Here is an 11,124-nt window from a genome sequence, read left to right as displayed (position 1 = left end):
CAGTGAACTACGTGAATATTAGTAGGTTTGCATCCTGGAATCCTTGTGTAAATCTCGGGGTGAGATTTACTGAATTACCAGCACTTTATTGCACATGTTCTTGAATTAAGATATGGGCTTATGTGAACTTATTTCATTGAAAGCAAGTTTCTAGATCTCTCTCTATTTCTGTGTAGGCTATGTAGGCCACTTGTGTGGCTGCGCTGCAAGTATAAGTTTTAGAGTTTGTGTAGTGTAGTGATCGTGCTATACCACATAACAACCCAAAACTGTGCCTATGGCTACCCCATTATGCGCAAACCCGTCCCTCTCCTCCTTTTCACAGACACAAGTGAAGACCGTGGCGCTCACGAGCTTTGCTTCTCAGAAAAGTCTAGTCACAAGTTTACTCCAGGGCGTTCCTATATCATGGGGTCAAGAACGCAGCAACCTCTCCCATAATATCTCATCGCTGTGTGCGGGGCATGACCAACCATCGTGGTTCACCGGCGCTGGGCACAATGCAGAATAACTTGAAGGAACATTTGTACAAAATACTCGTTATTGGTGACCTGGGAGTAGGGAAGACGAGTATCATAAAGAGATATGTTCATCAAACGTACTCTACCAACTACAGAGCAACAATTGGGGTGGATTTTGCACTAAAAGTTCTCAATTGGGATTCGGAGACGGTACGATTGCAGCTATGGGATATAGCAGGTAGGCCAACCTATAATTTATTGTTTGCAGATGTTAAGCCGTTTAAATTTATTTCAGTTTAAGTCAACACAATAAAGCGAAAATAACTATCACTTCGAAAGTAGCCTATCTGAAAGTATTTAAAATGTAGCTAGGCTATGATCTCAATAATATATGGAATATTTAATTGAATTATATAGGCTAAACGAAGAATAATTCGAAATTTGTCCGCCTGTTTTTAGTGCCATAATCAGTCGTACAATCATAATTGTATATCAATACTGTGTTGTGTTTTACAAATCTGCTTTGTTAATTGGTGGTTATAACCCCTGGGCTTGAATACTTCAAGAGGTTCTCACGTGCTAAGCAAGACGTCAGTCGTGTGTGTGTGTGTGTGTGTGTGTGTGTGTCTTTAAAGAATAACTCATTTCCTACCCCCGCTCGGAAGGTATGCGTGTAATCATATGAGAACTGGTCTCATGTGAGTAAGATTTAGAAACAAGTCACAGGAGAGCCATTATAGGAGAGAGGCAGTAAACAAACCTAGCCTGGAGACGAATGTGCCCATTCGCACTCACTGAACGTTTTGTGCTGATCAGTCCATCTTGTAGCCTCCACACACAGGTCCCACTTCTTCTTAGCCTTAATGGGCAAAGTGTGTTTTCATTAAGTTTGATGACAGCTTTGCGACGAGTAGACCTAGTGATTATCAAGATGGTTCTTAGTGGGTTATGGTTGATTGGGATAACCAATTAAATCCCCCACCACATTAAAACAGTCACTACTTGAAGACTTTTGGAACAGCATATAAGACATTTCTAGGTGTTGTTTTCTTTAAGAATGCAAGATTTGTTTGACTGAAAAAATTATTGGGTCAAGCCCGTGGTCTCCAAATCTCTTGCACCCAGAGGGCCATATGAGGGCAAAGCTTAATAATGTAATCTCACTTGACTGGCCCCAGTGCTCTGAGTTATGTCTGAATTCTGTAGGATTGGCCTGGACAATGAGTGCTCCACATTCAAAACTTTATTATTTATTAGCTGCATCCATGGAAATAAGTTACATATACACATATTTAGAATTTTTCAGTTGAGAAAAATGGCTATATAAGGGAATGAACAGCATTGCTGAAAATGCTGGAGCATCCTGGAGCGCCTAGGAGACTAGAAATGGCTGATGCTATTGAATTAGCAAATTGTCCAAGGAGGCTTTGTTTACACATTCAGTTCAGCTTTCCTCTCACCCCCACACCCCTCCACCTACACACATACATGAATCTGTATTAACACATAAACAGACAGACACACACACACAGACACACACACACACACAGACACACTCACAAATAAGTACAATTCCACCAGTAATGAAAGACCTAGGCCAAGGAAGGAACATATCCATGTATTCTCCATTCTGCAGATAATATGATTCAGTTTTAGTCTAAAATGGTTACTTCTTCATCAACTTAATATGAGTGAGAACTTGCTGTTATTGACATTTGTCCTTTTTTGTCGATGTTCCCCTGTAAGGCCAAGAGCGTTTCGGGAACATGACGCGGGTGTACTACAGAGAGGCCATGGGTGCCTTCATCGTGTTTGATGTCACCAGGCCGACGACGTTCGAGGCGGTCACCAAGTGGAAGGAGGACCTGGACTCGAAGCTCACGCTGGCCAACGGCCAAAGCATCGCCACGGTCCTGCTGGCCAACAAGTGTGACCAGGGCAAGGACGTCCTCAACAACAACGGCATCAAGATGGAGCAGTTCTGCAAAGAGAACGGCTTCGTCGGCTGGTTTGAGACCTCAGCAAAGGTAGGCCTCTGGACAGACACCACACTTCCAAGGAGTTTCATGCACACACATGTCCACGTCAGAAACTGAAATCTGTGATGGAGATCAAGATCTTGTCCCTGGATAAGGCAGGCTGGTTTGATTCAGCTGAAAGCCTGTGTCCTCTTGGTAAACAGTGCCGCGAGTCACGAGACGCAGTCAGTAGAGATCTCTACAGCCTCTCTCTAAATAGCATTTTGTGCGAGTGAGCATTTACGTAGTCTATCCAATTCCACCAACACATAAAACGTATTAACAGACAGTGAATTCTATTCATATCTGGTGGAAGAGTATTACCGAGACCAGACTTACCCCAGTCAGGGATGGAGATATGCATTGCATAATGGGCTGGTGAGTTAATTTGCAGGAGAAAGGATTAACACCACTGCTTATCACTGCAATTTGGGATACCTCCCTCTTAGTCTACGACAATTATTGTTGCATTGTGCGGAATGATAACAGTAATAGTGTAAAAGGAGAAAATTCAACTCTGGAATAACAGTAGATATTGTAAATCAGTCAGTGCATTTGAAGTCAACTAGAAGATAGTTTTTAAGAATGCTATGAAAGTTTGAAGCAACTAGTGCCAATTTCAATGTCTGTTCAGATAGCTTCCGTGACAGCAATACGCAGAGCATTCAAAGTCATTTTATTCAGAGTTGTTCTGGAGATCTAGTTAATACCACGGATCAGGTTGTTCAGTCATTGTCATTGATTTTGTGACAACTGAATGTTAAAAACAATCATGCTTGAATTGTTTGTTAGTGTATTGTATATTATTGTTGAATTCTTTGGACAAAAGTGTCTGCTAAATTAATAAATGTAAATTCTAACTCACAAATTAAGAGCATGCGAGCATTTTGTTTCATTCTGTCAATAAGGCTGTGTATACTCTCATCTGAAGGTTTTTGGTTAATAAACTATAATTGACAAGTTTATAAGGACAGTAACTCTTTGTGTCTAAGTAGTTTGAAAAGTACCAAGTTTTATCTTTTCGTGACATTTTAGGTTAATGTGTGCATCAAAACCAAAGCTAATGTCACCAAAGCTAATGTTAAAGTAACTCAATGTAGAAATTGCCCTTTTTGTCAATTTTGCACTGGGTACCTATTTAGCCAACGAAAAAAAAACATGCTCTTACCCACAACGACATTGCACAGAATATGCCACAACGCAGGGAATTCTGGCCGCACGTCGGCTATGTCAGAGACTTTGTTCTATGTATTTTAAGTGTTACATCAAAATGAGATTGAAGCTGTTATTTTAAGGGGAAAGAAGTTCATTGTGTTGCTTTAATGAGATGTCTTCTTGATATCCATGTCTTTTACACTTGACTTTACCTGTTCATTACATCACCCTCGCCAATTTTCTTTTATCTTTTCTCTCTACAGGAAAACATCAACATCAATGAAGCTGCCAACTTCCTGGTGAAGCACATCATCGCCAGCGAGAACGACATCCTTAAGTCCGTGGTTCCAGACACCATCTCCCCACAGCTCAGCTCCTCCAAAGAGGTCAGCTGTTCCTCCTGCTTCAGGTCCTAAGGGAGGTGCAGTGTCTTTGGAAATGGGCTCAATGGGGAAGGCTGCACATCATTGTTTCGAGGAGCTCACAGAAACATAGCAGTCACGAGTCTCGCTCCTTTCACTACTAAAAGTCCCCAAGCCTCCAGGTCAAGCCTGCTCATGGACACTCTCTCCAGGAGGTGTTGTTTCACATTGTGTTAGAAACAGATCTTGGTTGTGTTTTTATTTTATTGAGCCAAACTCATAATAATAACAAATGTGAGATTATGGACAGTGTTACCGAACATGTTATGGTTTGAACACCTCAGTGTTGTAAACGTTTTTAATACCGATGTCAAGCTTGTATGAACCATGTCGCACAAATAGGAAGACGTGGCGTGTTTATTTTTTTCTCCCCGAACATATGTGGAATGGGAGAGTTTAAACTTCATACGTATGTGTCAACTCCTCAGAGGCATACTATGACATGGCTCTCCAGAATACAGCTAAATGTCTTCTAGGCATGTTACAGCCCCACAGAGTTCTTCAGCCATTTTATTTCTCAAGCCACTGGAGTGTTACAGTTCTCCCACTAACTGGTTCTTTTTTATTTTATTTTATTTTATTTTATAAGACAGAAAGCCGACGGATAGGCAGACATGAAGATAGGTTAGTGGATAGGTATGTAGATAGACAGATGAATAATATATAATAATGAGGATTTTTGCGCATGGAATTGCACAATCATTGTCATGTAGATCAACAAATACTGATTAGATGTTTGCAGTTTGCAGTTTTAGTCATCCAAAATGCCACTAGAACTACCATAGTGGAAAAACCCAGCAAGAATGTGTCACAATATTTTAATCTACTCTGTGTATGGGAGAAATATTGTTATAAAGGACCAAATATATTTTCACTGCTCATTTAAAATTGTAGTTTTAGAGGCATCTTCTGACAAATGCAACTGTAAACTGCACCAGTAGTGTTTTTAGAATGTAGAAACTATGCTGATGGCACAGCAAACCTTTTATTGAAGTCTTGTTCATATCTAGTTGTGATGGTACGGTAATGAGATATCTCTTACATTTAGGCTAAATCACTTTAAATGGACTGTCTTGGCTGATATGACATGTCAAACTCCATCACCTTTCTTATTTGTATGTGATATTGTTTGTATTGCTCCTAATGTGTTTTTACATGTAAGGTTCTGTGCAATAAAACAGGTAACTGACTCCTACTCTGAGCTGAGACTGAGAGAAAACTGCTGTTGGACACAACTGCAACCCACACCCACCGATGCTTCAACGGACTCTTTTTCTGTTTTTCTTTTTTCTGTTCTCTCTCCAGCCTCCTTTTGAAAGTGGTCTTTTGCTTCCTTTCTTCCATGTCAGTGTGCTGTTGGCAGTGCTGTGATTCATGCCGCCTGACTCACTGACTTTATATAAATCTCCTGTGGACCTCCCTATCACAGCAGTTTTGTTATTCAAAGCCTCGACAGCTAGTGATCCTCTCTCTGCGTGTTTCAGTCAGATTTTTTAAAAGGTTGTTTATTTTTCTTTTAGGACAAAATCTCTTTAAAAGCAACCATTTCCTGTACTAACTTGACATTCAACTCACAGTTCATATGAAAAAAGAACATCTACAGTGTGATATAAATAGCCATGCCCCTCTAAATGTACCATTTGAGTAACTAAGGGCCTATGTCCACCAATTGCAGCCGATGGCGGCTATTTTCTATACAAATCCTATGAAGTTCAGCGTTAAAAAAAACCCTCGCCGCTGACCATTTTTTACGCAGCGCTCAGAATGCTGAAAGTTTTAGAACAGCTATTGGCTCGTCTGTCTCGATGACCAATCAAAACTTTGAAACCTAGCAACAATAAACACTTGACTGAAGCGCTCTAAAAATGAGGTTGAGGGCGCTGTCAGCACAAAAAACGTGATTGGTGAACACAGGCCCTAAATCTCAACACTATGAGTTTTGCTAGCCTGGCCACACCCACCTAGAATTCAGTGAGATACTAGTCTGGCACATACACTAATGTTTCCCTCAGACACAAAGGGTGAAGGACCAATCAGCAACGAGAGGCGGTTTGTACATTTATGTACTGCAAAAGTAGGCCTAAATTGTTTCCTGACTGTCGATTCAGTATATTTTCAGTTTGTAAAGGTTAAGCGAAGTAGGAAGTAGCGCGAGGAATCTGTGATCAATATGATTGGTTATGCTGGACCAATGATTTCAAAGTTAATGCAAAGTCTACACCCATTATGATGCTAGAGTTGGAAACATTTCCCAATCATGAGAGGCCAGACTCTCTATGAAGTAAGACAAAGTAGTGAGTCTGGTGTAACCAGGCAAGAGTTTTGCTTCAAGAATAAACAGAACATAGGCCTATTTAGTGAATAAAGATAAGAACAACGAAGTGAAAAGTAGCTAATAGTTTTATACATTTGTAGGTTTTCTAAGTAATGTTTTTTACCACTGCATAACCTACTTGGAACTGATGATTTAGGGTGAAAATGATTTATTTTATGTAGCACATTATGTAGCCAACTTCATGTGCTATTCACAGATGTAGACGAGGCACCATCTAGACCGACAGTGATGTAGGCTTTAGCCTTTTTATATTCCACAGCCTTTGTAACATGTCGCCTGTCAGATGGTTGTAAGAAAAAGGGTCAGAGAGAGAGATGAAAGATGCAAAACAGGTACTGTGCACTCTGCCTTTGCACGCCCCCCTCCTAAGCTGTTAGTGTGTGTGTGTGTGTGTGTGTGTGTGTGTGTGTGTGTGTAATTTAGCCATCATTTTCGAGCATATTAATCACAAGCACATTTAGATCAAGTGCATAGCTGTTATGGCACGATAGCCCGCTTCTCAGCATGTTGTGGTTTATTTTTTATTTTTCCCCCATCACAGATAGAGGGGTTCCAATTCACTCCAGTTCTGCTGTTATCACCATGACAACAGACCCTCATTAATATGGCCTGTTTGGCAAGGGGAGTTTTTGTGGGCCACTTTTCAAACCTTTTTTTTTTTCATTTTTCCTCTCCACACACACACACACACGCACACACACACACATCACAAACCCTCCTCCCTTTGCTTTCCAAGACTCTGCTGAAGCATGAAATAAAACCCTGATGAAGGATTTTAATCGGAGTCCTTAAAGGTGTTAAAGAGAGCAATAAACGTCTACGGAGTTTAAATCTCACCATGTGGTTTTTAACAGCCTGTTATATTTTGATGGCACACAGTGGATTTGAAGCACTTAAATTCAAAGAAGGCAACAGAGGTATATACAGTATGCTATTTCCATTTACAATACAATGGCACATTTAGTGGACATTTTTATCTCTTATACGTATGTTATAGAAGGAGATATATGTATTCGACATATACATCCAGTGTGTTCAGGGAGTAGAACCCATAAACCTGGTGTTAATAACACCTGTCTCTCTTCACCACTTGTACTCCTGGAACACTCACACACACACACACACACACACACACACACACACACACACACACACACACACACACACTCACACTCACACTCACACATATCACATGGGCTTCAACAACCTGTTAGGTGTGGCTGGCACACAGAGGTTTTGTAAGAGCTCTGATTTGGACTGCAGCCACCATCAGGGAGGGAGGAGGGAGGGGTCATTATCTGAGGCGTTATGGCCATTTTCTAGGGATTCTAATGGCTTCGGAAGCTCCCACCAGCTGATGACCCTTAGTGGCAGATTGCAGCTGACCTCGCATAAAGCTGACTCGCCACACACGGGCCCACAAGAGGGCCGGATCTGCGCCAGAATCACCTGCCACCAGCCTGGACATCCCATTAAGCGCCGCATGACTTCATGTCTCAGCTGCCAGAAATTAGATTTGATTCTCGCCAAATCCACCCTCGGACAGTAAAACACGCGCTGGACGGCCAGATGAGGCTGTCACCCTGTGTGGTCATGTGACTCAGAAGCCGAAGGGTTTGCTGAGGGGTAATACGGAATGTGATGATCAACAAATAATTACGTGTCCCATCCCAATGGCCAAAAGGTACAAAAAACAAACAAACAGACATCTGATTTGAATTTGCTATTTACACTGTCCATGGGCTCATCGTCAGATTGCATCATGCTGGTAGCACAGAACTGCGTGTTGTGTTAACACAGTGTGGAAGATAGACAGTTTCACGACTGGTGCAGCTTAGCCACTCTTGTGTTCATCTGAGAGAAATCTAAAGAATTATAGACTGTACCGAGTGCACAAATACATACAGCACTTGCCAGAGAGTACCTCCCACACGCTAACACCCACACCTCTTTTGACGTGCACAGAGGACACACACACACACAGTACCAATATTTTAATACACTCTCTTTCTCTATCTCTCTCTCAGACACACACACACACACACACACACGGCAGTAGATAAATGCAAATCATGTCAGCTTAACCTATCAGCAGGAGCTCAAACACACAGATAGCACGGAAGTACATGCACAGACACAGATACACAAATAGACGTGCATGCATATACAGATAAACACGTGATAAACATGCACACACACACACTCACATTGTACCTCTAGAAAGCAATGCTGTTGTTTTGTCTTTTCTGCCCTTTCTAGACTTGATTTCTAGCAGAGGGGACTGTCAGTAATGACTCCTTTATATGCTTATGTGATTAAAGGAGGATATAAGATTACGCCAGATTACTACCCATCATCATATCAGAGCATTTTCACATGTTCATGTGGCAAGAAATCCATGCAGTTCCCAGGGGTACGTTACATAAGGTGTGTTATATTTAGGTTTGTGCACCCCCAGATGAGTGATAACACGCTGTCCTGCTGTGCTATCACACACTCACAATCACTCCCACTCCCACACAAAACAACAGCACAAACCAGCCAGCATTTTCTTACAGCCACATCCAAAGGTGAAAGCTCTGAGCACAATTCTCACCAGACTACCTCTGTAGCACCACCTACCTTCTACTGTGGGTACTGCAGCCTGTGCATCAGTACAGAATGTGTATAGTAATCTATTAACTGAGAGGTATGTGGTGTGATTATGGGAAATGATGTGTTGATTTGCAGAGTAAATTATAATGTTGTTTTTTATTTGTTACCTGCAATTTAAATTCTTTCAGGTGGACTATTAAAACAACTGAACACTTGAATTATATTTTACCAGCTATTTTACAGAGTGAATTACTGAAGCTGGTCAACATCCTGCATCAGAATAGAGAGGAACATCAGAGGGGTTTCATGTTTTATTTTTTCTGTGCGAGGTGTCAGTGTGTCAAGGTGTGCTTCTGAGACGCTCTCATTCTCTCACTCTGTTGTTGAACTCGCCATCGTGACACTCTGACATCACACCTGGGTGAGACGTATCAGGCATAGGCCCTAAACTCAGGGGACTCTACTCAACGTACATGCTGGAAGAGGGAGAGAGAGAGACAGAGAGGAAAACAGAGGGAGAGAGAGAGACACATAGAGTGAGAGAGAGAGAGGAAAACAGAAGGAGAGAGAGACACACATAGAGAGAGAGAGAGAGAGAGAGAGAGAGAGAGAGAGAGAGAGAGAAATTATTCTATACAATATGAAACAACAAGAAAGAAACGCCATCCTTAAGGTCTTTATTTCTTTAAGGTTTTTATTTGTGTATTTTACCTCTTGGGTAGAGATAAAAAAAATGAGCTTCCTGAAACAAATGCTTCAGCACAGCTACCTGTATATTGTGTCTGTGCCACCAGACTCATCTCTTGTCATTTTATCAACAGAACCTGTCTGCTGTGGCATGAAATCCAGCCCTGGCATGACCAAAGCTGACTCACATGACCACGTCGGATGAGTTTTCCGTCCTGTCTGTCAGAGCAGAGGGCCGCAGTGGAGTGGAGTAGAGTATGTGTGTGTGTGAGAGTGTGTGTGTGTGTGTGTGTGTGTGAGTGGAGCAGCGCGGCTGTGCTTTTCTCCTCCCGCACAGGGACGCGCTCCACCAGGGCTGCAGGTTGATTATGCTAAGATTATCTCTGTGCGCCTGAGTAGACCCACCCACTGAACAAGCCTTTTAGAATCACTCACACACACAACTTGGCTCTGGCTACCCCCCCCCCCCCCACACACACACACACACACAAATACACACACATCTACTCAACACTTGTGTATGTGTGTGTGTATGTATGTGTGTATGCATGAGAGGGAAGGGATAGGAAATGATTGAATGGAAGGAACTGTGAATGTCAACACTGAATTTCATAACTGTACAATAATTGTAAAATAAAGAGGACTGTACTTTGAAACCTGCATTGAATCACTGCTTCACTTTCCTGTGATGATTGACGCACACAGACACCCTAAAATGCAGATACACCATGACTGAACAGGTTTCTGTTCCTCTTCTCCACGTCTATTATTACCCATCATTCCTCTTTCCATTCCCTGTGGCTTGAAATCACACCAGATCCAATCAGCAATGGTTATTATTCATTTACACGATCAATATAACAGTCTAAAGGTGCTTCAGTAACAGGGAAACAAATCAGATAAACTAACAAACAAGACAAATAGCATCACGTTCCTAACTAATAGTCTGGAAATGATGCACGTGAAATGGATGACAAGGAACTAGGACACAATAATTCTCTTCAATGGCATGACCAAAGGCAGACTTAAGAGGTGGGGAGTGATGTTTGTGCTTTGTAGTATTATATCTTGCAAAAGGTTATAGGATCAAATGGATCTGAACAGAATCCTGAAATGCTGAAAGGAGAGGACGAGTGGATGATCAATGACTGACACAGTTTGTGTTTTAATCATGTTTTTTTGGAGGTGCAGTTTCCTAAATTCTGTTTAAATACAGAAACATTCTGAGCACTGGATTACAATTAATCTCTCATCTCCTTTACCTCTACAACAGATTCAAACAAAAAGTTGAGGTCATATACCATTTCACAGGAAATAACAGCACTACTACAAAAATATCAACAGAGAACAAATAAGTTTTATTTTTCATTGTATATAAATTACAAACAGTGTTATACAAGTATACACCTATTTTTTTTTAGATCATAACTTTATCTTTTTCCTTTAAAAAA

General features: G+C 41.3%; 2 protein-coding genes across 2 annotated transcripts in view; one reads left to right on the top strand and one right to left on the bottom strand.

Annotated features, from left to right (window-relative positions):
- Positions 1-361: 361 nt before the first annotated feature.
- Positions 362-5,482, top strand: rab38b (RAB38b, member of RAS oncogene family). The gene is made up of 4 exons (XM_042093733.1): positions 362-699; positions 2,208-2,488; positions 3,898-4,020; positions 5,238-5,482. The coding sequence occupies exons 1-4, from the start codon at positions 465-467 to the stop codon at positions 5,370-5,372; spliced, it is 774 nt and encodes a 257-aa protein (XP_041949667.1). The 5' UTR covers positions 362-464; the 3' UTR covers positions 5,373-5,482.
- A 5,528-nt stretch (positions 5,483-11,010) lies between these two features.
- The window catches only part of tmem135 (transmembrane protein 135), an 18,552-nt gene continuing 18,438 nt past the window's right edge, over positions 11,011-11,124 (bottom strand). Inside the window, exon 15 of the mRNA XM_042092862.1 lies at positions 11,011-11,124. This exon is cut by the window's right edge and continues 2,287 nt beyond it. The gene's annotated coding sequence lies outside the window, so the exon portion shown is untranslated.

Source organism: Alosa sapidissima, chromosome 5, assembly GCF_018492685.1.
Source record: "Alosa sapidissima isolate fAloSap1 chromosome 5, fAloSap1.pri, whole genome shotgun sequence".
Lineage (NCBI taxonomy): Eukaryota > Metazoa > Chordata > Actinopteri > Clupeiformes > Clupeidae > Alosa > Alosa sapidissima.
Note: the sequence above shows the minus strand (reverse complement) of the source record. Positions and strands in the feature narration are given on the sequence as shown.